General features: G+C 42.4%; 1 protein-coding gene across 1 annotated transcript in view; it reads left to right on the top strand.

Moving 5' to 3' along the window:
• Positions 1-26577, top strand: part of ZNF704 (zinc finger protein 704) — a 65582-nt gene that overhangs the window by 32796 nt on the left and 6209 nt on the right. The window contains exons 2-6 of the mRNA XM_010010720.1: positions 9741-9844; positions 14129-14361; positions 17831-17931; positions 20540-20801; positions 25838-25942. Of these exons, the coding sequence (XP_010009022.1) occupies positions 9741-9844; positions 14129-14361; positions 17831-17931; positions 20540-20801; positions 25838-25942 (805 nt within the window). The remainder of the gene's footprint in view (positions 1-9740; positions 9845-14128; positions 14362-17830; positions 17932-20539; positions 20802-25837; positions 25943-26577) is intronic.

Here is a 26577-nt window from a genome sequence, read left to right as displayed (position 1 = left end):
GTAGGAGGAGATGGGATGGGTGGCACATCCAGGAAAACTTTCCTACCTACATCTTTTCCTTAATGACCAGTTATATACAGACTTGCACTGGAGGTGAAATAAGGCAAAGATTACCCTAAGCAAACCGGGGAAATTGGTGACCTGCTGAGTTGTGCTTAGGAGGGGAAGAGAGTCGATGTTGTGTGTGTGCAAGAAGAGATTGTTGATGGGAAGTAAGAGAAAATAATATGATCTATCTATTCTGAAAAGCCAAAAGAGAAGTTAGGCTGTGCTCTCAACCCCACTGGGGACTTGCAGCTGCACTGCAGGTTTTATGTTTGTACTGAGATATGCAAAGGACAAAGAACAAATTCAGTACTCTCACTTTTTTGGGGGAAAAAAAAATCAAAAATTATGGATAAAGCTTGTTCCTTAGATAAAAGTGGTAGATTTCCAAAGCCCAGTAATGTTCTGCAAAGATAGTGTTTAGTTGCAGTGCTCGAGGTTGCACAAAACGTAGTGTATTGCAGGATAGTAGTGGAATCTGCCTCTGGAAGTGGTCATATTTGTATCATATTAAAAGCTGCTGCCAGGTGAATGCTGCTTTCAGGCAGAGATTCATGGAGAAGTAACTCATTCTCCATGAAAGCCACATCTCTTTTGGCTGAAGTAGCTAACATACTTGGGGCCTTCCAGGAGAGCAGCAAGGAGGAGGCTGTGGTTGTCCGTCGCTGCAGGGAGGGCTGGACGGAAGCAGATGTTAAGCAGGTACTGAACACTGCCAGCATCTCACAGGCTGAAGCTACTCCTTTTCCTCTGGTTTTGTAAATGTTTTATTTATTTATTAATGGCTTCATTCACCTTAACCTCTAAGTTTTCATTAAATTGTGGCAGTTTTGTTTTTTTCTCCCAGAAATTCTTTGATGGCTGTAGGAAAAGGCAGGTACGCTAGGGGAAGTCCAGCATCAAGAAGAAAAAAGGAGTATAGGAAAACTGGGGCAGAGCATCACAAGGCAGAAGGACTAAGATAACCAACACAAATATAAGTACTACCAAGAACAGAACAAACTGGGGAACAAGATGGACCTAGTAGTGGCCAGATGCTAGACAGTGTATTCTCAATTTCCCTTTGATACCTGCAGGCCACAGTTCAGGTTGTATCTTGTAATGAAAAAGAAAGGTTGAATTTCAGACAAGAACACTAAAGATGACAGTAGGTTTAAGCCAGAGGTTTTTTTCTGCTACCACGTATTACATCAGTGGTTTCATTCTTTTAAATGGAAAGCATTCAAGTAATTAAAAACAAATGAAAAAACCACCCCTGGACTCATAGAGCAAGCTTACTACAGAGCACAATGAATGTTTAATGTTAAAAGCATCTTGGAAAAACATTTAGATCAGGACTACTTTTAAATATTCCTGATACCTCCCTTCAGTTTTAATCCATCTAAATTGACCATCTTGTATGTTTACAGTGGTTTATCAAAGAACAAAGAGGTTTCGTAGGACTTCCTAAGTCCATTTTTATTAGGTGTAAACAAGTGATGAAGAGAATGGCAGTGGGCTTATATTGTTACTTACGGGTGACTGAGCTATCATTGTGAGCCAAATCATAGAGATTTCAGCAGGGACAGGGAAATCACACTGTCCTTGCAGATGTAGGCAAGACCATATCAATAGCAGCCACAAGAGATGAACACAGATTTGCAGGATGATCAGGGAAATGGAAAAAGAACCCATCTGAAGAGGTGTACTTGGGTGCTCTCCTTGGAACATGTGTGAATAGACAAAATAGCTGTGAACTAGCTATCACAGGTACTGTTGTCCAGGTAACCCTGCAGAACTAGTCCAAGAACATGAAGATGAAGAGGAGGCGGGAGTGGAGAGCACAAGATGGGCTAGCTCTGTGCCTTCCTTTTCCTGAAGCAGGTTTCTAACAGATTGAGAGGGACAAAACCACCACCAGTTGTGAGGTGAACCGCAGTGCGTGTCTCCTGGTTTGCTGCAATAGCAAGGGTGACCTGGAAGATGTTTTACAGTGCTGTGACCTATTGCCTATGTATGCTGTAGCAACAACAGTTGGAGATTTTTGGAAATTCCACTTTTTGGGATATAGTGTTTCGCCTTGGCAGGAAGCAGAGGGTCATCTCGGTGGTGTTTCTGCCGCTGGTCTCCAGATCTCTTTCAGCAGTGCTAGTGGGTGGTGGACAGCCTTGTCCAGAATCTTGAATGTGGCTTTTTTCTTTCCAATTCTGTTTGCTTCTAGCTTGAAAAAAAATAAGGCACTGGAGAGCTCCAAAAGACTGACATGTAAATATTAACAGTAGATGGACACTGACCCTGTGGGTCATTTTTGAGACTGATTTGATTTCAGCAAAGCGCTCACCATTTTGTTCACATTAGTAGTTGTACGTAGCAACAGGACAGCATGCTTGTGGTTCTTTGATATGGCGAGAGGAAAACTTGCAGGGTTTTTCAGGAGGTTCATCAATGTATACTTTATTAGAAAAAATGTATTTTAATATAAATATAAATGCAGTTACATACTATTTTGAAATTGACTTACAGCAGCCTTTTAGAGATAAATTGTGCTGAACGAATTATCCATGTAGATGTGTTAGGACTGTATATAGGTATTGATGTTATACAACATATTTGGGGAATGTTAGAATTAAGTGCATAGAAGGTGGGAATCACACTGTTTGCAGTAGATAAGGGGGAAGAAAAAGGAAGAGCAAAACTTTCCTGGCCTTGTATTTAGTATTTTACTTTGGGAAAAAGACACCTCCTATAAGGATATTTTCAGCTAATCACTGGTAGAATAATTCTTCTCATAAGTTAAGGAAGTTACAGTTACAGAAAAAACAGTTTTGCAAAAGGCTCAATGAGAGCATTCTGAAAAAGAGGCATCAAGACATAGAAGTGTTTGGGTGGCTCTGACTGTGCGTCGGGTGAGGGTGGCAAACAGTGCTGCTCTTCAGCAGCAGGCATTGTAGTGGGATTGCCAGCTACCTGGAGGCAAGGTGGCATCAGGAGGCATCAGTGTCCTCTTAGCACATCACAGAGCTTCTTGTTATATTTGATGAGCTTGAGCCTTTGGGTTTAGTTTGTTGGGGTTTTTTTTGCTTTCCCACCTTTAGCCATTTTCAGCGTGACAACTCATGTTGCATTGGGCAGCACAGTACCTCTTGGGCGTTATAGCAAGTGGTCTAGCCCTTTTCCCTGAGGAAAGCATTGGAAGTGTGAAATTGTCTTCCTGTGGACAGTACCCCATCAAAGCAATCCCATTTATGAGAGGGGATATGCCTGTGAACAAGCTAGAACAATAGCATCAGGCAAAGGCAGGAAAGGGATGAACAGTAATATTTTGGATAATGTTTGGAATAATTGGTGTGTTGCTTTAGGGTGCTATTGAGACTTGGTTTGAAGAGACTGAATTATTTACTGCATCAGCAAGTGGCCTTTAAAGTAGAGATGGAACAGAAAATATTCCCAGAAAGCCTTCAAGGTTTGTGGGTGACCGTGAGGGATAACCATTCTCTGCAAGGTTCTGTTACTCCTTTCTGAATTTAATTTTTGCTTTGCACTCATAATCTATCAAGTGATGATCATTTATTTGATTGCTGTGTTTTGAAGCAGATGATTTCTATGTCATATACCTGCTTCAGCTTCTGTGGTTGCCCCAAGGGCTCTTTGCCAGATCAGTTCTCCTGATATGTCTGTCGCAGCTGTTTGAAAAGTAAAAATTATTCATTGGATCAACTTTCTCAATATATAGAATAAATTGTTCCTGTGCACTGCAGCTTATCTCCCAGTGTTGAATTTGGCTCGCTTAACTGTTCCCATTTGTGCAGAGCATTTGAAAACTGTAGATCGTATCACTGGCCAGTAATGAGAGCAGTGTTTTACTTACCCATCCTCTCCCTGCTCATCCCCCGCATGCTGTATCCTATATCCTCTGGTTTCAACTCAGAGAGCAAGACCTAGAGTTCAGTCCTGTTCCCATTTGGATAGGTTTGAAATTTCAGTTACCTTTAAGGAAGTCAGCTGAGTTGCTTAAGAAGCAGCGATAAAAAGGCTGCTATGAGAAGGGTGTTTTCCATCTGCTTTGCAGGCTTTGCCTTAAGCAAACTTTTCTGGGGAGTCTTGGAGGGCAAAGCAGCTATTCCTGCCACGGGGCTGCAGAGGGGACGGCAGCAGCAGAGCACGTCCATGAGTTACGTTTACACCAGACCACAGAAATCACAGTAATTTGACGTCCTCTTTGTTGCTGGTGCAGCTCTGCCAACACTCCCTGAAGAAGAGGTCTGGTGCAGTAGCGGTAGCACCCTACAGAGCAGCCAGGGTAGCATCACTGGGTTGTAGCCCATACGAAGGAGAAGGGCACTGGGAAGGGGTGCTCCTGGGGACATGCTTGGCTCGGGAAGCCACATGCCATCTGGGGGCTTGAGGAAGAAGCAGGGATGGCAAAGGGAGTGACAGGCAAGACCCTGTATGGGAGAGTATGTCAGCCAGCCTTTAGAACCTAGATACTGCGGTTTCTTGGTTTTCTAAGTCTGTAAAATGGTTGTAAAAACGTGTTTATTATTATCCATCAAGTTCTAGTGCTTTTAGCGATAATGGCTGGAGAAATGCCTGTTCTTACAGAGTCCTCTTTTTGTGGAGCAGTGAAAAGTGATGCATAGTGTGATGCAAATTAAAATAAAAGACTTTGAGAATCACGCCTGCATTACACATCCCTTTCTCTTCAGTTCTGTTAAAAGTATTTTCTGCTCCAGCATGTTGAGAACCACTCTGTGAATGTCTCCCATCATCTCATCTGATATGACTAATTTGCAGAGATTTTTGTATTGTCTTTAAACCATTATGGTCCAGATCTAAAGCCAGTATCTGCGTCACTGATGGATGACTCTATTGACTCTCCTTGGGCTCTAATGCACCAGCCAGACTTCCAAAGGTCCTTTTAATAACTGAATTGCAAAATCTGTCAGCTTGGCCAGGAGGAGGTGGAGAGCTTTGAGGTGGCCTTTGATGCATTTTTCCTTTTTACATGAGAAGTTCATGTATATGTGTTTTTTAGAAGAAAATTTCCTATATCTGTATAATAAAGAGTTTGATCATAATTAATTTTTAGCAACTGTCAGTATCCAAAAAAACTGCTTGTGTATAACAAGGACAGCAGAGACTGACAAAGAAAGGTCAGTTGGTCTGTATATGAATTAGTCTGCAAGTACCATAAAGAGTGGAAAACATTAATTTTCTGCTTGGCCACAATGAGCAAAGGCAGAAATCCCTAGCTTCTAATTAGTGCATCGTATTATTGCAGCTCAGTTCTCTTTTTAGATGTCTAAATAGTAATGCTTTCCTCAGTACCACTTGGAGCAGCTCTCTTCTGCCAGGTCCATGCTCATGGTGTGCCAGGGCAGCTCAGGAGCGTAGGAGAGCACTTTCTATGCAGTGCTTTGAGAATTGCTGCACTGGAGTTTGAGGCTGCTGGTCAGGGAAATAACTGAAAGCTTTTGAGTTGCTGACAGGGAAAATAAATTTGTCTGGTTTTTAATTTGCTTAAAATGGGCTTAGTTGTCCTTTTGGATAAGGTCAGTTTTATCAAAAACACCTGCTACCACCATGAGTGTGTCTGCGCTAAGAATATTCTCCAGAAGCCTTAAAATGTGCTTCGGTGAAGTACTGCCCTAAGAGTCTTTCCAAGAGGAAGAACTGCAGGCTTTTGGTCTGAGCCAGGCAAATAATAAAAAATAGACTAAAGACTTCAAAACTAGGAAAAAGAAATATGTATTTCTAAGGATTTTTTGAGAAACAGTTTGAAAAAAAAAAGAGTTCCAACCATAGATGATGGTGTGGCTGATAGAACTAACACCAGAAGTGGGGAATAGGTGCGTCCAGGCGAGAATAACATTTAGAAGGGAGTGTGAAGGTGACAATGGCCAGAAGAGGACCTGTGCATCTTTCCCAAAGGGAGGACAGGAAGACATCCACTCACCAGGAAGTTGCTAGGAGGGAGGAATTGTTTCAAGAGCTTTAACCATGGATTCAGTCTCATAGGGAAACACAGGTTCTAGGGTGAGTACACTGCTGGCTGAGGAAATGGGACAGTAGGAGATTGGGTGTTGTGTTGGTTTGGAGTTGCATGGCCTTGGAGTCATCTTGGTTCCACTTCTGCTCATCTTTTGGAGCTTAAACCCGGCTTTTCTTCACAGAGAGCTCTGACTGAGGAAGACATGTTTCTTAAGTGATTATCAAAAAAGCAGTAAATTGATCAACCAAACCAAGAAAAGGATTGAGCCAGGGTGAGGGTAGTAACCAAGTTTAATTAGAGCTTGGCTGTTAAAGAAAATGACAATTTAAAATACCAGGCTAGCTAGGTTAGAGTGTTGCAGGGATCAAGTGAAACCACTCTCCCTGCTGAGGAAGCAAGGAGACATGGAGTTGAGAGACATGGGGGGGTGGTAAAAGGTCTGTCCCCAAGGTCCTCTAACTTCTGGTGCTTACGTCTCAGCTAGTTCATTACAATTCAGCTATTGGCTTGGGTTTGGATTTACAGAGACTTGGAAATAAAGGATCCAGAACTGCTTGGTCTCAAATGAAGACTGGGCTGACACAAATATATCTGTCCGGGAGTTGAGAGATGGCGTTTTGAGCCTGGGATATGGAAGACAGGAGAGAAGAATCTTCATAGCTGATGTAGGAGATGATCTTAGAAGTGATTTAGATTTCATTACACTTAATAACAGTATAAGCAACATCAGGGATTATAACTTCAGTCTGTGGAAAGTCACCTGAGCAGTGGTGGAATAAATGGTTTGTGAATAGTACGTAGAATCATAGAATCAGCTAGGTTGGAGAAGACCTTTAAGATCAAGTCCAACTGTTACCCCAGCACTGCCAAGTCCACCACTAACCCGTGTCACTGAGGGCCTCATCTACACGGTTTGTGAACACTTCCAGGATGTGTAACAATCAAGTTATTCTCCCCTCTGAGTGCAAGTACAGTTGAACAGCTGTGTGCAGGTTCAGCTTTCCAGCACAGAAAGATGGAAGAGACTGCAGCAGTCATAAGGCATCAACTTCCATGTGATGCTGACTAAATTCAGATGACTTAAGTGGTTCCTGTCTTCAGTTTTGTGCTTTGCCTCTGTCTTGAAGGCTGCTGCTGCTGCAGCGGTGCTGGCTGAGTGACATATGAAATATGTATGTTTACATTTATGAGCCAAACTGTAAAAATGTGTTTGGGAGCAGAGTCACATAAGCCAGCTCTTGTAGCTGCTGAAATTCTTGTGGCTGGGAAGTACAAGCAGAGCATTTGTTATTTGCTGGATGCAGCTGAGGAGCAGCAAGTCGTAAAAATTACTGTGATTCAAAATGGGCAGAGAAAAAGTTCAAAGTTTTATTTATTTGGGCTTTCTATATTGAAAATCTGTTACATTGGATCAAGTAGAAAAAAGCGTTCCAGTAATTGCGAGAGTGTGGTTTAGCATGGCTAGAAATGGCAGGGATTTTCATGAGTGCTCCTGTCCTTTGCCTAGCTGTGAAAAGTTTCATCTTGGGCACGGATGCCAGTGCTGGCAATTTTGGGGCATTATTGACAAAATTATTTGGAGCCAAGGTTAACTTTTCAGAGCAGCAGTCTGAGTCATGGTAGAGGGGGAAAAACAACATCGATACAGAAGAGCTAGAAGAAGTTAAAATTACAGGCTCTTTGGAGGATCTTTGGAATTCGCTCTAGGTCTGTACTCTGACATCTTGACACTAACTTGGCGAATGCTTGCAACAACTGCTGTAGTGTGATTTTGCAGCTCTGCAGAGCCCTGGCCAGGAGGGTGTTAGTTCTGTTGCTACACACACATAAGATCTGTGTTGGAAAGGTGGTTGCAAACATGAGGAATCGGCCTCTCCAGCACATCAGGAACCTGTGGTCATTTTGTCTTCGTATGTTGCAGAAGTGCAAATATTAGTGGTTCATCTGCAGCTGGGTAAAGGAGAAGAGAGCTTGGTGTAGTCATGCAGACATGCGCTACAGAGCAGCTGAATCCTTCTCAGAGTGGATTTTCATACTGGGATATTAGATAATTGGAAAATCGTTTGGCAGCATTGATCTCCAAGAAATGTAGCATCTCTGTGTCATCCCTGAGGAGAGGTCTTCTGAGCCCAAAGGGATTTAGCATTCTGAGAGAAATACCCTGTAGGCGAGAGGACCTGATTGTTGGTGCATTCAGGTATTAGCTGATGACAGCAGATACCCAAGACCTTTCCAGTACTTGATGATGACCATATGGCTGCTGTGCTCTTTGCAAAACACTTGGCTGAAGGAAAGGAGGGTTTCTATGGATATAATTAGAATGCCGCAGGAACCATCATCAGTGTTTCAGTTCCAGGCACTGATGTGTTGCAAAAGACAGTCATGAGACCTAAGCTGTTGTGCAGCATGGAGTATTCATCGGCATCTGCGTGGGTCCTTGAAGCAGCCAAAAAGCAGCTGTGAACCATTTTGTGGACAAGTTTGAGGTTTGCTTGCTGAAATATCAGGAGTTGAAGTAAAGTATCAATGTTGAAGTTTCCAGTTAATGAGCCTTCCATCAGATGGGTGAAATGGGATTCTAGAAAGGGGATTGCAACCAGCACATCCTATTCCTCTTGATGACTTACTGATTCATAGCTGATAGAAGACATCGCACTTCTCATATTGGGCTTTAAATAAAGACTGAACCTGATCAGTTAAATATTGCTCCTGGCAAGCCACAGAGGAAATCCTAGAAACCCCTTAATGCTGAATAGAGGGGCGAAAATGTCCTTTTGTAAGAACAAATTTGACTTGATCTCTAGTAAATGAGAAGATGGTCTTGGATGATCAGTCGTATGTTTGAAAGCAAACGTTTGTAAGAAGCTGTCTGCTTTGATTCCAGTGTCCCACAAGGATGTAGAGCAAAAGTTTGCTAAAAATAGTGGATTTAGTAGTTTTACTTTGGTATGTTCCCTCTTCAGAAATTGTACATTCCCTGTGCCTTCTCCTGTGACTTAGAGCTGGTTCCCAGTGAGACCAAGCTAAAGCAGCAATGGGTCCCTCTCTTCCCACCATCCTCCAGGCTTAGGTGCCCATTACACCTGCAAAATACCCTTCTGTCTGTCTCTATTTCTTTTAATTCCCCTGCACAGGTTTTCTGCCAGTTTGATGATTATTTTAAATAATTGGTTTATAATCTGACCAGGGAAAATTAGGATCAGTCTTTCAGAGAGTACAGGAAGGTTATTAATGTTAAGCAGAAGCAACAAAGAATAAATGCATCCCTTAGCTCCAGTTCATAGTTCTTCCTCACCATATAGAGAGTAATGTATGCGGTTAATGTTACTAGTAATCTTACCTGGTTTTGCATCTTTATGTCTTCATCCAAGAAAAAAAACCACAACCCTTAAGTACACACTTAGCTCTAAGGATGTGAATAGCTGGAATTCTGAAGTAAAAAAAAAGGGGGAGGGAACAGAGTTGAACTTTCGGGAAGATGTATTCTCTTTAGCCACTGCTTTTCCTATTTACACTGAGCTGGTTTGCTTAAAGTGGCCACTTGCTGTGCTCAGATTGCCAGAAGACGGAAGCTTTGAGAACTCTGCTTGGTGGCTTGCTTTTGTTACCTACTGTTCTGGCTTAGGGTTTGGGCTGGTATTAAAAAGAAAAAACAAAAATCACCAGTAAAAAAAAGATAAGTATGTGCTGATGTGTTTCCTGCCCCCCATTCACTGTGTTTCAGAAAATCTTCAGAAGAACTGGACATGGATAAAGTAACAGCAGCCATGGTACTCACCAGTTTATCCACCAGCCCCTTGGTCCGCAGCCCTCCTGTCCGACCCAACGGTAAGCCTGCAGAGCTGGGCAGGGCAGGGGCTGCAGGGAGGGTGCCAGGGCTCTGTATGTGGGGTTTGTTCCCAGCAGTTGTGGCCATGGTGGAGGACAAAGGGTGAGTGGCTGTCTTCCAGCAATGCCCGTGCATGCTGGGGGGTCATACTGAGCTGTGCTCCAACCTAGTCAAGGTCTTTGGTGCAGCATTGGCAGAAATAGGAAGAAACCTTTTCTGTAACTGTAGAGCAGCTCCAGTTTATGAAATAGGAGATGCCCCATTTCGTAAGTGGGAGATGAGTGCTGCAGGAGGTCTTCTGACCTCGCTGAAATGCTGATTTTCCAAACAGTTTACTTGCAGTTGCACATAGAAAATCATGGAATCATAGAACGGTTTGGATTGGAAGGGACCATAAAGATCTAGTTCCAACCTCCTACCATGGACAGGGACACCTTCCACCAGGCCAGGTTGCTCAAAGCACCATCCAGCCTGGCCTTGAACACTGCCAGGGAGGGACCATCCACAGCTTCTCTGGGCAACCTGTCCCAGTGTCTCATCACCCTCAGAGTAAAGAACTTCTTCCTAATGTCTAATTTAATATGCAGTAAACATGACAGAAGTTGTTCTTGGGCTCACCCCATGGAAATCAGATGAGATTTTACTCAGCTCTGCAATGAGGCAAAGCGCTTCCAGGTCACAGCCCTCAGCTGCAAAGCTGTGCACTCGCAGTCTGCACAGCAATAGATCTGTCTCTGCTGATGCAGGATTAGACTCTCAATTCTTGTGCCCTTTGTAACTCTCAGATGGTCTGCCATCAAATCCATGATCTCTTAAAGACTGCTCCACCCACAGAATAGCAGAAGACACACAAATAAACATAAGTCTAAAAAGTTAGTGGTAATAATGTGATTGGTAATCAGATATAATGAGTCTGTGCAAGCCTGGCTGGAGTTACAAGAAATTTTTAGAACTGTTATATTTTAAGGAATAGTTTAAATTAGGACACCCTTGTTAGGATGTCTGAGCATTGTTTGTGTGATTCTGGCTTTTCTTACTCACTTGTAACTGTTAAATAGACACTATATGCCCTCCAACTGTAAATAATCAGAGGACTTTGACGAATGCTTACAGATGCAAAATAAATGGAAAATAGTCTTTACAGTTCTTCATGGAAGCAGGGGCAATCCAGTGAGTGGTGTTCTTAAAAGGAATTCATATCAAATGTCCCAGTTTGGAAGGTTTTTGAACAAATTGTGTGGTTTTCCATTTCTTTCCAGAAAACATTTAGTTGGAATTCTAGCCATGAACACCATGGCTCCTGTTTGCGTGCTTTCCAGTGTTGAAAACAAGAAGTATTTAAGGAGTGCCACTGCTCAGAGGAGCCCTGGGAACCTTCCAGCAGTGACATCCCCAGTGACCATCCTGCCTCAGGGCTGGAGGTTGCCAGCCCCCAGGGAAGGCCAGTGGAAGGGTAAAACAAACCTGTTTTCCAGCTGCTCAGCTCACAGCCAGAACCACAGACAAAGATGGATCTGTGCTGATGTGCCAGGCAGGGATTTGGAGTGGCTGAGGCACGCACATGTCCCATGTTGCATCCCTCTTCAGAGAGAGCTGCTCTGCTGTGGGGCAAGTCAGTATCTGCCAGTGTAGACAGTTTGAGCAGACGACACTTGTCAGGAGCAGCAGTGCACATTAGCTAGCAGCTGTCGCTTGGAAAGATGTTCCAGACAAGCCCTTTTGAATTGCTAATAGGTAAATGGTAGCTGTTAACTGCCTTTGATACTTCTTCATGCAGTCTGAGTGCTCTTTGATATTTCTTCACATAGCGTGTCTGCTTGCTTCCCCAGATCTGGGAAGACTAGCCTGAAAAAGCAATACACGCGTTTTCAGTAGTCACAGGCAAGATTTTGAAGCTGTTGTTGGGCACCTTCTCCCTGAATATCCTAGTTTTGCCTGAGTGAAGACTTCCTAAAGACTTAAAGTGTAAAGATTTGTTAATTTAAAGCTCATGTGGTGTTGCAAGGCTAGGCTCTGATCTTAGTAATATGAGCTACAAATATTCTGATGATTAAATCTGTCTACATCCTTTTCTAAAAAGGGGCAGCAAGTAGCAGTGAAGTTAAGGGAACATTTGTTTAAACAAATGGAATTTTGCCTAAAAGTATAAAGAAATAACTTTAGCATATAATGTTAAAGTCTGATCTGTGCTGGAACTACTGGGGATGATCACCCATGTAAACTGGATCAGAGTTTGGCCCTTGTTTCCCTGCAGCTGAGTAATATTTGGTCTGGTTCTCTTTCACGCAACTCCAGCAATGTGAAAAGAGCCCCAAAATAAGAGTAAGTTGCATTTATTTATATTTTAAATTTATTTACATTGACAGATTTAGTAGTATTAATGAGAACCAGTGTTTGTTTTTTCCTGTTGTCAACCTCATTCAGTCTTTTCCATACTACTTTAAAAATGTTCTTGATTTACATCTCTTTCTCAGTAAGATGAGGAGAAGCTGTAAACCCTAAGAATATGAAATACCACCATAACTGTGTGAGAAAGTAGTAGTTGAAGGAGTGCTGTTTCCTTTGTTTTTCTGAAGAAATGGACATTTTAAGCTATGCTAAGGTCACAAGTTGATACCAGATGTACTACTTGGCTTTGGCACAAGACTCAAGTACAAATACTTACAAGGAACAAAAACCACCTCCATTACAGTCACATGAAGGCTGTAATCATGAAACAAAACATGACATTTTCATGTGTTAACTCAGTAGGTACCAGAAATATTTATGTCCTTTTCCAAAGTGGAATTTGGGAGGGTGGGGGGACATCCTATTTATCATCTGTGGCCCTGATCAGTAAGTACAGGGACATTTTTATGCATGTGTTTAGATGATGGAGCACTGCGTTCTGTTTTGTGAGCAGCTGATGCTAATGATTAAGGGTTTCATCCAAAATCAACTGATTAGGAGAAAGAAAAAAAAAAATCCTTGGTTTTGGGTTAAGCTTTTGGTAGCAGGTGGTAGAAATTATTTTCTTGCTGATGTCATGAGTTAAATTTATCTGTAAGAAACTGAGAAAGAATGAAGCAGTGACTTCTGCAGAACTCTTCAAGGCAGGCTCTGGCTTGAAAAGACTCCTGTCTCACACTTAAATAATGTTTCACGAACAGATAAGATGTTATTTGCTTGCTAACTCCAAAGTCGGGTATTGCACAATATGGTGTCATTGGGAAAAGTTTCCAGTGCCTGAGTTAGGGAGAAGCTGCACATAAACCAGCCCTGCACATGTGCCTGAGCCCTGTAAGAACCTGAAGCTTCAGGCAGAGCCACCCATGGTTGCACCTCTGGACACACTCGAGCCATACCTTTGCTGAGCTCATGACCTGCATACTCCTCTCCTGGCCAAAGCCCTTTGGGCATTGGGAAGAGTGGCATGCAGGTGTCTTACCACCTGAGAACCTCAGCACATGAAGCATAGCTCAAGCCGTGCCTTAGACTGCAAAAACAGTGCTGTTACTGTCACCCACCATGTTGTAGAGTGACTCGTTAGTTGGAGTGTCTGCTTACCAGCTAATGTCAGGGAAACTGCTGCAGGGAGGAGGGGGTTCCTCCAGCAAGTAGGTGTGGAGGTGATCCAGCATCTGTGCCTCCTACTTCCGAAATCAGATGATTCACCTATATGAAGACAAAGGGATATCCTTCCAAGGATACTTTCCATCTCATTTAGACGTTCAAATTATGCAGAGGTGTGTGCACTGAGGGATTATGAGATAACAGAGTGTTAATTATGGTTTTCTTTGGTGTCTGCTGGGGTGTTGTGGCATGTTTTTGCAGATCTGCTTAGTGCCCTGGGGCTCAGAGTGTATGTCCCCTTCCCAGGGGATCTCCTGTTGGCCATGCAGTGGCTTAGAGCTTGCTCTGATGCCCCACCAGAGTCGTGTGTTCCTGTTGAAAGTTGAGAATGTATTTGAATGTTTTCTCTTGATGGTGCATGCTGTATCTTACTGCTTATTGCAGTTTATGCTCCGGAACAGGTTAATTTTCCAAACCCAGCGTTTCTTTTTGGGGAAAATGTTGCTTGGTTTTGGTTTTGCTGTTTTGTTTTTTATGAAGGGGCAAGTGTGGAATATATAATTTATATGCAGCAGGACAGATGTAGTTGTCCTCTCTACTTCCAATGCTTTTGTTTTCCTTTATTGAACATACAGTTAATTATCAATATGGCATCTAAGCCTTAGTTAAAACAGTTCCTTAGCCCTAACACATGATACTGTTATAATGATGGCTGTTGTTGTCCTTGACAGAATCCCTAAATGGATCTTGGAAAGAAGGAGGATTTGTGCCTTCTAGTACCAGCAGCAGTGGATACTGGAGCTGGAATGCTCCCAGTGACCAGTCCAACCCATCCACCCCATCTCCACCTCTGTCAGCTGATAGCTTCAAAGCTTTTCGGACACCTTCCCAGACAGATGATGGTATTGACGAAGCCGAAACAAGCAACCTTCTCTTTGATGAACCCATTCCTAGGAAGAGGAAGGTGAGCCTCACGTTAAATTCCATACCCATGGGCAGATAGGATGTTGGTAGACTTATTTTGCTGTGAGAAAGGAACCAGTCACCCAAACAGCTCTGTATTTGTGTCCCTCATGGCATCCAGTTAGTGTAGGTACTTAGTCTAGTCACTCTGTCTTGTTCAACCTCGTCACCTTCTGCACACACATGCTGCCATCAGCACCACATACTTGCAGGCAGATGGTGAAGTTGTACAAACCCTCCTGCTCAGAAAAGACTAGAGTGATTTCCAGAAGGTGTTGCCTCTGGCCGTCCAAGGGATTTCTGTCCTGCTTTGTCAAATCCCTTGTATGCAGGAAGCAACAGGCAGCCTTTACATGTCATCACAAAAACTGTATATGGCCTTAATATTTCTTGTTCCCTGGAAGTGCTGTTTGTCTGACAGCATGTCAGATACCTTAATACTGTGAAGCTTTCTCTGCACAAACATATGGAGTGAAAAAAGGAGAGAGATCAAACCTGATGGCTTTTCATACTGTATTCGCAGTGGTCAAATTTATCCTCAGTGTGAATGCAAAAGCAGACTAAATAAAACACAGCACAAAAGAAGTCCAAAACTAACGCCCATAAAGAACTGTTCTGCTAGCAAGCAAGCTCCTCTCAAAGAAAAAGAAAACAAAGAGATGGCACTAGTCCAAGTTTCCTTCCCTCCCAACACAACAGGACAGATTTTACATAGCAAGATGAAAAAGGGCTTTTTGTAAGGAGAAAAAGCAGAGAATTTATTCTCCGTAGTGACTTTGTGTCTGGCTCAGTCTGAGACAGTTAATTGCTTCATCACCAGCAGGAAGAAGTTTTAATGATTGTTTAAACCTGTTCAGGTTTATCCTTCTGCTCCAGAAGTTGCTTATTTGCTGACCCACAGTGTTCTGCCCTTGTCTGTGGGAGAGGGAAATGTTTGTGCTTCTTGCTAAAAATGAAAAAAAGAAAAGAAAAAATACTATTTTGGGGGACACTGTTGTAGTAAATTAAAAGTTAGAGCTGATTGTTAAACTAAAGAGATGATTTTGGGGGTATGAGACAGGAGGAGTAGGAATGCAGAAGTGTGCCAGTTTGCCTCATACTTCTCAGTTAAAGTTCAGCTTACTAGCATCACTTACTGCTCAGCTGTGATGAGACAGATGGGTTTGCAGCTGCCATCTTCATTGTTTTCTAAGTTGTCTTATAATATTTCTATTTATGTACCCACCACAGATCTATTGCACTATCTGTTGTGGTTGGCAGGGATTTTGCTCTGTATGGCAAGTGTTTGAATTAGATAAATAATAACATTACCTGCCAAATGTTGTTTTATAAATCAAGTGTGTTTCCTGCAGGTTTTTTTATTCTGGCCCCAGTGTGGTACTTTATCTGAGTTACAGCTTCGTACCTCTAGAAGCTGAAATAAAAATGTTCAGGTTATTTCTTCTTCAGGGCTGCAGAAATCATCAGGAGTAAAGCTGGAAATAGAGTGATTGATAAACTCACTTTTCCTCATTAAAGTTTCTTCCATTTCATGTTTGGAAAATGTCACGTTAGCAAGCACTTCCTGTGAAGAAATTTGTTTGCTTAGAAGTTTCCACTAGTGGAGTTATTCCTCACCAAAACATTTGTGTTCCATTATTTTCTTAAATAAAACTTTAAGCCCTATTAGGCAATTTTTGGACTAGTCAGAAATGGAAGCATGGTTTATGTTCTGTATTTCTACTGAATGAGATTTCATTTGGTTACATTAAAATGCATGGGGTTTTGCAGACTCTTAGCACTGACGATAAAACCAGGAACACAGTAGAGCTAGGAGACAGGTTTTGCCTTCAAACTGGAGATGGATGTTAAACCATTCTGTGTTCATGAAGATGCTTATGGTGTTCACAAAGTGATGTGGCAATTCCCAAGATGTAAATGATAAGCGTAGTCTTCATCTTGTTACTGTGGCTGGTGGTTGGTTGCGAGGTTTTGAGATGAAGATAGTATTTAGTATTATATTATGAAAGTAAGAAATATACCTATCAGGATTGCTAGATAGATTATATTTAATGTTAGGAAAAAAAGAGTTCTGTATGTATTTGAATGGTATTTGTATTATTAGATTAAAAAATTACAGAGGGAATTTTTGTGCAACTTATTCAGAAGTAGAAGGTTTTCATACAAGCAGTATGATCAAGTGCCTCAAATCTTAGAGCCCTTAGCATCCATACTTTCAAACAGATGTTAGACTGCCAAGAAACTATGAGAACACGTTACTACAATCAACTTAGATTTTTGAAAGTCCATCAGCTGAGGTTTTTTAAAATCATATTCTAATCATCATCTTTCTGGCAAATGCTGAAACTTACCATCTACTGCCTTGCAGTTCCAAAGGGTCCAAACTGAAAAAATTCTGTTCAAGACACAGTGAATCATGTATTTAACTCTTCAGGATGTGCTTGTCCCCTCCTTGTTCTGCTCAATTGAGCTTTATATGAAAATACTTACTTAATCTTAGATGTAACTAAAATTATAAGATAGTCATACAGTATTTTAAAGCTCTTCCTCATGTTTTCTTTAATAATATGTTCTGTAATAATAGAGAAAATGATTTTTGAGAAGTAAAAATTATTATATACTTTCTTAACGTTCTTAAGGTTTCATTTTGTGGTAAAATTAGCTTTTAAAAAAAATCTATACAGCCCTGCTGGATCTGTGTTGTTTGTTACCACATACTGGGCTTTAAATTAAGACTGGTTTTCTCCAGAGTCTTTAAAATATTGAAGATTGGGCTGCTTACAGCCTTGTTGGCTGTGCTCTAAATCAGTGATAACTCGGTTTAGGCCAATGAAGTTATATTAAATAATATAAGAAAAATATTAAAATGATATTATACACATATTCTTTTTAAAATGTTGGACACTGACAGATGGCTTTTCATTCTCTTGTCCAAGTGAAGGTCACAGCAGCTTCTGAATGAAATAAAAACGGGTTTTGCCAGCTCATGGGTGAATATTGTCATAGCAGAAGCTACAGTTTTCTAGCACAGTATTTTTTATGTGTTGCAGAATTCACAAGCAGAAATATTCATAAGAGCTTGCTTTAGGAAGATCTTAATTTAAGAAGATGCCTTGCATGAAATAAGAAGTCCTCACCAGTTGTTCTTTGAAAGGCTCCAAAGAAGTGTAGGAAGTTTTTGTATCATCTGCCTCCTTTAGTGGGGAAACAGGAACTGGAGCTTGCAAATGAAAAGCTGTGCCGAAGAGTGGAGAGAGGTGAAGTTTTGTCACAAGCTGCTCCTGCAGCTTTTCACTGGGATTCTGCTGAGTTCAGTAGGATGACCCTGTTGACAGAGACTATTACATCATTACAGATTTGGAGCTAGGGGCTCTGAACCTACACAGTGTTTTGTACCTGTCTATCTGTTTGGGTGGGTTTGGGTTTTCTATCTTCCATACCACTAATGTTGCTTTACTTACAATTTTCAGAACTCCATGAAGGTGATGTTCAAATGCCTGTGGAAAAACTGCGGGAAGGTACTGAGCACAGCTGCAGGGATTCAGAAACACATACGGACCATTCACCTTGGGTAAGAAAGCAGTCTCTTCAGAAGTCCAAAGGATTTAGGATAGAAGGAGAGCAGTTGCACTTGGCTGGGGAGATGATCTGGGTTGTCCTTGGCTTTTCTGTCTCAGATCCCTAGGTTCCTGAGGAAATTCTGGAGTAGGGCATCAAGGGGAATGGGAACTTATTCCATCAGCTAGGCACTTTCTTTCCTGAACTTCTGTGACCTTTGCTGGAAGATCAAATTCAGCTGTAGGTCACTGCACTGCCCTAATAATGGCTGCACAACTCAGTGGCATTTACAGGTGCAGCTCTCTGCACGTCACATCCAGGCTGATGTGGTGTGAAAGACAGCAAGTTTCAGGGTCTTGCACGAATACTTTCCAGCCTTATTTCACATCAGATCAGGTGCTTGTGCTAGTTCTGAGTCAAATTAATGTCGAAAAACTCCAAACAAGCCACCTAAGAAACACAAGAAAAAGAAACTGAGCTGCGATTCCATGTGTATGTTACTTGGACTAGAAGCAAAATCAGATGAATCTTGCATGACATGAGCTTGTTTCAGAGCTTTAGTTTGCAACTGAAATCTCCAGTGCAATTTGCTGAGTGACCCAGCTGTCTTGTATATAATTACAGTGGGGACTTATGGTCTTCAGCCGCTAGGTATGTGGAAATACATCTCTGTTGTGTAGTCTGTTACCCAGTGCTTAAAAATTAAAGTGACCATGAGGATGTAGTCTGGTGTGAAACTCAGGAAAGTCTTGCAAAGGGCATAGTAATTGCTGTTGGGCTTAGGCTCTGAAGAGTGAAGCAGTCAGTAACAGAGAAAATGTCTCTCAACATGCAGTTATGAATGTTGCTTTGTCCTGTGTATTATGGGGAGATCATTTTTGGGGCACAGGAGAGGGAGAACTAAACAGCAGAACTTCCCTGGAATTTGGAGTTTGTAACGTTGCCTAAGAGAGGAGTTTTGGTGAGTTTGTGTCGTGGTTCAAGCCCAGCCAGTACCTCTGAACCACGCAGCCGCTCACTCACTCCCTCCCTTCATCCTCCCCCCGCTCCCGGAGGGATGGGGAGGAGAATCGGAAGAATGTAACTCCCACGAGTTGAGATAACAGCTCTCCAGTAACTAAGGTATAATACAAACCACTACTGCTACCACTAATAATGATAAGAGGAATAACAAGGGGAGAGGACACAACTGCTCACCCCCCGCCGACCGATACCCAGCCCGACCCGAGCAGCGATCTGGGCCTTCCAGGTAACTCTCCCCAGTTTCTATACTGGGCATGACGGGCTGTGGTATGGAATAGCCCTTTGGCCAGTTTGGGTCAGGCGTCCTGTCTCTGCTTCCTCCCGGCTTCCCCTCCTCCCTGGCAGAGCATGAGACTGAGAAAGGCCTTGGTCAGAGTAAACATTACTTAGCAACAACTAAAAACATCAGTGTTATCAGCGTTGTTCCCAGACTGAAAGTCAAAAACACAGCACTGCACCAGCTACCGAGAAGGAGAAGAAATGACTGGTACTGCTGAAACCAGGACAGTGTGGCTGCAGTTTGATGTATGGTGCTTCTGGTAGAGCCTTTCAAACTGTTGAACACATGCTCTCTCAACAAGTTCTACTGGGTAAGGTGGTGAGAGGACCACAGATAGAGGTATCCAATCAAGCAGGCTGAAGAACTGGCCAGGTGTTGGTTTTAGGGTATATGCCTGGAAAAGGAGAGACCGTGTTCAGCCCTGACATGGACATGCAGCCAGGAAGATGTTTAGGGCTCTCAAATTTCCCATATGGAAGATTCAGGAGAAAATATGAATGTATGCGCTGTGACTTACGTCCGTATAGCATGTGGATTATTAATGTGCTAAAGGAGTAGTTTGGTTTGGGCTTCAAGATGACATGTGGCCTCCTGGGAACTACTGCTTGACTGGGCTGCTTTGCTTCTAGCATTTGCACTCAAACATGCAGCAGATAGATAGTGCCAGGGATGCAGGGACAATTAAACTTCTTACATCTCCTCCTTCAGTAAGTCTGCTTCTGGAGAGCAGGACCAGAAAGTCTTGCAGTGGCAAGCCAGCCCGCATACGTCCCTTCTGTACCTGTGTCTGAATGAGTTGCATGGTGAGACTGCTAGCAGGTTCTTCTCTTATACCAAAGAAGGTTACGGTGAACCACAGCCGTGACTATATTTGGTTTAATTAAGTAACTTATGATAAGATTACTGTTTGCTATAACATTACTGAAGTATATCTTGCCAGTGTTTTTTATCTTTTCCTGTTCTTCTGTGACTGCTTTGTCATTTTTGAGGTCAAAGTGCATTGAGATTCTTGTAAACTTCAATAGTTAGGAATGAGAAGCTGATAGAAGTTAAACATCTACTCCAAGGTCAAAGAATTAGTCAAGAAGAACACAGGGAGAAAAAAAATCTAATTCTTCTTTTCCCTTCAGACTAGATGATTTTCTCTTCCTCTTCCCCTTCCCTGCAGCCAGATAGCTGATAAAGTAGGTATGGTTAAAACTGGGAATAGTAATTTATTGACAGTATGAATATATTTGCTCATGTATCTAGATTTCAAAATTTACCTTGGGGTTCTTGCTTTCATTTAATCAGTCTTTCATTCTTTGTCTTGATACAGACGTGTAGGAGAGTCTGACTACAGTGATGGAGAGGAGGATTTTTACTACACAGAAATCAGGCTTAATACGGACTCAGTAGCTGATGGCTTAAGCAGTCTTTCCCCAGTCTCTCCATCTTTAGCATCTCCTCCTGCCTTTCCCACCCAAGATGCAATCCGTCCTGAAACTTCCTGTGCCAAAACCGAGACTAAATTGATGACACCACTGAGCCGCTCAGCTCCTACCAACCTCTACCTCGTACACACGGACCATGCTTACCAGGTAATGCCAGTGAGAGCAAACTCCCCCAGTTGCACTGATGTCATTAACGCATAAAGAAATGTCGGATCACGGTGTCTGGAATTTAAAAAGCCAAGTTTAGGTTTAGGTCAAAAAGTTGAAAGGTTGAAAAGTTTTCAGGGCAGCTCAAGGGGTTTGTCTCATTTAAATTTAGATGTCTGCTTCTGAGCTAGTTGTTTGTGCTCCCACCATAGCCAGTGGGTATTGGAGTGCTATTTATCCAGCCACACTTAGGTGCATACTTAAAGTTGGGAAGAGCTGCTCTCTGTATGCCACTGCCTACATCAGTTAATCCTTCACTGACCGTAAGGAGAGCCCAAGGTGATGTGCTCAGATGTGGGCTCCTACATTGTAAAAACTCTCATTCAGTGAGCTGAATCCCCCCACCCCGAGCCTTCATTTCAGCTCTGCTTGTACTGTTGGCAAGTACCCAAGGGATGCCAGGACCAGTTCGTTTCCTTTATTTGTACAGTGTGAGATGTCAGTTTGCATATGTGAAGCAGGGCAGAAAGAATGAAAAGGCATATATGGTATCCTCCTACTCTTAGAGGTAATGCTTTGCAAATGGCAAAAATCCAATCAGATCTAAAACCTGCTGTTCTCAAAACTTCCAAGTCTGGACAGAAAACATTAATCTCAAAAGTGCACTAAAATTTGACACGTTTTGGTGTGGATACCATATGAGAAAAGAATAAAGGCTTTGAAGTAGCGTGGTCCATGACCTGCATATGCGCTGGAGAACTGGACTCTGTTGAATTTGTCAGAAGCAATAACTTTCTGTATACAGCATTGTACAGATGAAACCTTTTTGCTGGGTGTCTGGAGTACTCACTAAAAAGGGCACCACAGAGAGGGAACCACACAGAACTCACAGGGTTGTTTTAGGCTCTCTTGCATTGCAGAAAGCATGGATGGAAGCTTGGCATCTCAGGTGGGAGCTGCATCAGGTAGCACACCAACGTGGGGATTGATCAAGCCATCTAGGAGAAAGACTTTCTTTTAAGTCTAGTGTAAGTCCTGCAAGCCTAGGCTGCTGAGAAGAGTCTTACTTCATTTGGGATTTGCAGTGGTGACAGTCTCCCCTGCAACTTGGAGACTCACTCAGTCCTTTTTTATGAGCAGCCTTTGAGTAAAGCACTTGCCTGAGGAAATTGTAGTTCAAATAGAACTTCATGGAATAGAATAGAAGGTGACGACAGCATCTTTCATACCACCACGTTTCCTGCAGTTTGCTTGCTGGAGTGAGCCTTGTGCAGAATTCCAAAACTTTTTTTACTTCTTGTATTATCTGTATCAAAACTGAAAATATTGAATAGGAACATAGTGATGAAGGTAATATCTCATGTGCATGAGAGCATGAAAGTGGAAATTACTTCATTTGGAATGAAAAGGCAAAATTCACAGCTCGAGGAACTCAGATAAAGGAGGCTGAATAATGGTAACAGGAATCCCAGTATTCCTGATAAAAAAGGGGAAAAAATGCAGAATCCAAAGCTGGGTCACAAGAATCCAAACCAGATCTGTTAACTGCCATTTCCTGTATGACCTGAGAATGGCAAATGTAATACCTGTAGTAAGAAAAGGTATAAAGGGGAAGTGAGGAGGCACATCCTGAGTCTCTTCTCTGACCCCATCCTAAGGAGGAGGAAAGATTTAGAATAAATGAAGAAAATGTGGGAATTACAGCAAATGAGGTGAACTGCAATGGAGGAACCCCAAAGAAAGCTTATGCTAGAACAGTCTTAACATCTTCCTTGGATGAGAGATGTAAACAACAAAGAGGCAGTACAAAAGAACAAATTCCTGTGGATTTGAGGAGAGCATTTAATCTTACAGCAACTAGGCAGTGTTTTTTAGGGTAGAGAGCTGGGGAGTCAGGGAGAACAGCAGTGAGATATTTTGAGAGGGCTGTTGAATGTTATTAGTGGAGCTGAATGAAAAGCTGTTTTGGGGCCTGATCTCATTTTCATTAAATCATTTGGGTACTACACAGATAGTATAAAATAAACTTGGGAGACGTCAACAGTACAAAGATTTATATATAATGCTTACATGACTGGGTGATCTTAATAACAGGGTTTTGATGCAGTTTAATGGCAGAACATGAAACCCCACGTGCGTTCAGCTCTGGGGCCCCCAACAGAAAAAGAATATGGACCTGCTGGAGAGGTCCAGAGGAGGCCACAAAGATGATCAGAGGGCTGGAGCACCTCTGTTCTGGAGATGGGCTGAGAGTTGGGATTGTTCAGCCTGGAGAAGAAAAGGCTCTGGAGAGACCTGAGAGCAGCTTCCAGTACCTGAATGGGGTCTACAAGAAACCTGGAGGGGGACTTTTTACAAGGGCATGTAGCAATAGGCCAAGGGGGAATGGCTTCAAACTGGAGGAATGTAGATCTGGATTAGATACAAGGAAGAAATTCTTCACTGTGAGGGTGGTGAGGCACTGGAGTTGTGGATGTGTCATCTCTAGAAGTTGTTTGCCATGTTGGATGAAGCTTTGAGCAACCTGGTCTGGTGGAAGGTGTCCCTGCCCATGGCAGGAGGGTTTGGAAGCAGGTGAGCTTTAAGGTCTCTTCCGACCCAAACTGTTCTGTGATTCTTTGATAATGAGATTTTTCTGCTATAAACTGAGGTGGTTAGAAAATTACATGAGGAGGAAACTGATGTTAATTGATAAAGCGCAGAATGACTGTGAGCCAACAACAATAGAGCTGTGACAGGGCGAAAAAAAGTTGTTAGCTTTTTGGGTTAGAAATACCTGGGAGAAACAGCAATGTTTAATGTCGTTGTACAGGACCCCTGAGATAACTTCAGCTGAGATCCTGAGTCGGGTGCTGGTCAACCAAGTTGAAAGGTGACAGACTCCTATTAGAAGAGGTAGAAAGAAGATGATCAGAGCGAAGATGAGGTCAGGGAGGACATGGAGGATCTCTCCAACCCTGGGACTGACAGTTCAGGCACAGAAGGGGGGAAGGACAGGATGGGATTGCTGTCTGGGAAGAAAGTGAGAGGTTAAAAATGAGAGAGGAAAAGGAGGAGCACATCCTATTTCAGATATAAGGTAGTGTTGGCACAAATAAATAATTATAAATTATCCATGAATATATTTTGATTGGAAATTAAATGGAGGTCTCTAAGCAAAGAGAGATTGGGGTGTAGAAACTCTTCAGCTCATTGTAATGTTATGGTTGCTTACTTTTTAGAAGAGACTGTTAGAAATCTTAGACTGAAAAACGTGACTCTGCTTGGCGACCAAAGATGAATGCCTGGGAAACAAATGAACAGAGTGATTGACTGTGTAAGTCCACTCGTGTCTGAGGTAAATACTTAGGCACAGAGAAAAAGGTTTGAGCACCATGGTATTTTAGGAAACAAATTACAGCCGTTTTAAACTTCTTGACTTGTCATTATGAAACTAGTGCCTGTACCTGTTAAATTTTGCTACAGAAGAGCTACAGCTGGGCCCTTCTAGCATCTAGGATTTCCCTTGCAGGTCTTGTTCAAATAGGTGAGGAAGTCATCCTGCTGACCCCAGCTTTGAGCTGATATCCCAGTGGGATGCTGAGTGGAGGCAATGCCACCTCGCTGTCCACCAAGCAGCCTCCAGTTCTTTCTGGCGGGAGCACTGTGGTCATTCACGCCTTCCTGTTTGGCCAGGGTTGTGATGAAGCACTACTGGTACCATCTGGAGTTGCCAGATTTTTCTTGGTGCCTTTCAGCAAGGTTTTTATGTTTTATGGAGCTCAGTGGGCGATGCTCCACATGTCTGTGTGGATTCTCTTGGAGCTGTCATCAGGCTTGGCCTGCAGAGCATTGCTGCCATACATGGAGGCATCCGGTGGTCTTGGTTTCTCTTCCTTGGAGAGACTCCAGGGATTGCATCAGCACTTGTTTACTCTGAAGATTATCTTTAATGGGGACTATGAGCTTGTAGCTTGTCATCACTCCTCTCTGCCTGGTGGGGGCTCAGGGAAGCACTCTTCCCTGAAGTGGTGGGATAACTTCAGCAGCCTCAAACGCAAACACTGCTCAAGTGTATTGCGTTATTGTCAAGCACAGGCAACTTAAAGGCAGAAGTAAAACTCATTTTTAATAGCAGGTTCTTTGTAGGTTTTAACTGGGGAGCCTTCTTTGTGGTGACAGCTTGAAATTCAAGAGTCAAAGGGAGGCTATGTTCATGGTGGCTGCTCATGCTACTGCTGGCCAGGGTAACTGCAAAGGTATGAATTTCTGACTCTGTAGGTTAAATGGGATTCAAAAATAGGCAGGGAAGAATTCCTGAGGGCTCATAGCCCAGTGAGAAAACCAGAGGGAAGGCCCAAGATGAAAGATGCTCAGCAGTCTGAGCTCAGATTTGGGTATTGCATCCCAGATGGGAAGAACAGAAGAGTTCAAGGGGCCCAGGGGTCCTTCAGGTATTTACTTTAGCTTAGTCTTGTAAGAGCTATTTTCTGAATCCCAAGGATGATTTTCAGCTCCTTGTTTTTAATAGGAAAGACTGTTTTAATTGAGATGATTCTTAACAGCATTTATCTGATAAACAAGCCTTTACTGCTGATCATTACCCCATTCATTGTCCAGGAAGCCTTGCTATCCGGTCTTCTGTTGTTTAAACCAGCTGCCCCGTCAGTTTAGATGCTGCCTTGTTTATTGCTATGGAAGAGGTGATCATTTACAGTGGTTTTGCTGCTACCTGGCATTATTTTAAGTTATTTGTATATGAAGTTTGATTTTTGAGTGGGTTTTCATCAGATCTAGCTTTTGTGGGTTTTGCGTGGATTCTTCTGAGAGCTGTTGCCTTTTCTAAACGAGGTTTTAAGATACAATATGTCCTTTCCTTACTGGCTTATCCGTGATTTTCCCCTCTCATAAGGCTATAGTGCTTGTCACCATGCAGGTTTTTTTCCACCTTGGAAAGTCTCTTGTAGATACACAGTTTCAAGGAGTGAAAGACCCCTTGAAATGCTTTGGGAGAGGAATGGTTCTTCTTACTGGAATAATATTTTCTTTCCACACAGGCCACTCCTCCAGTGAACATTCCAGGGTCAGCAAAGTTCACTCCCAATGGCAGTAGCTTTAGCATCTCCTGGCAGTCGCCACCTGTTACCTTCACCGGCATTCCAGTAAGTGAATGACAGAAAAAGAAAGAAAGTTTTTAGAGCTTTCTGTTTTGTTTCATAGTACCTCATGATGAAAGTAGATTTGATATAGCAGATACCAAAAGGAAACTAATTATATATGTTTGGGTGTCTACAAGCAAAGAATTGGATATATAGTATACATTCTTTTAAAAATATGCTGACAAAAAACCATTCTGGTAGGTGCAGAGCTGTATGTTCCTTTTTGTGCCACTAGGATTCCTTACAAAACTAGACAAAAAATCAGCGAGGTGATGGTTGTGTTAACAGCCTAACTGGGTTCAAGCAGTAGAGCTGTTATCTCAGTGGACTCTGAAGATGAAGCATATTTGAAAGGCAACTGAAACAAACAATAAGATGAAATGCAAAGTCTGATTCTAGGAGGCTACATATGTATAGTCCCTATTGATAGCAGAAAGTTACTGTTTTATACAGAAAATAGATTCAATACATACTTCATTTTTATATTAATATGTATTGCGGTTTGTCAACTTTTTAATGAAGATGTATTAGATGTATGTCTTAGAAGTAAAGTCAGCTCTGACCCTTTTTTTCTTCAAAAAAGTAGGCGTACAAAGCCTCATTTCATAACCAGGGCTGCAGAAATGAACACTGATTTC

The sequence above is a fragment of the Nestor notabilis genome, unplaced genomic scaffold, assembly GCF_000696875.1.
Source record: "Nestor notabilis isolate BGI_N333 unplaced genomic scaffold, ASM69687v1 scaffold8223, whole genome shotgun sequence".
Classification (NCBI taxonomy): domain Eukaryota; kingdom Metazoa; phylum Chordata; class Aves; order Psittaciformes; family Psittacidae; genus Nestor; species Nestor notabilis.
This window is presented reverse-complemented; position numbering and strand designations above follow the sequence as displayed.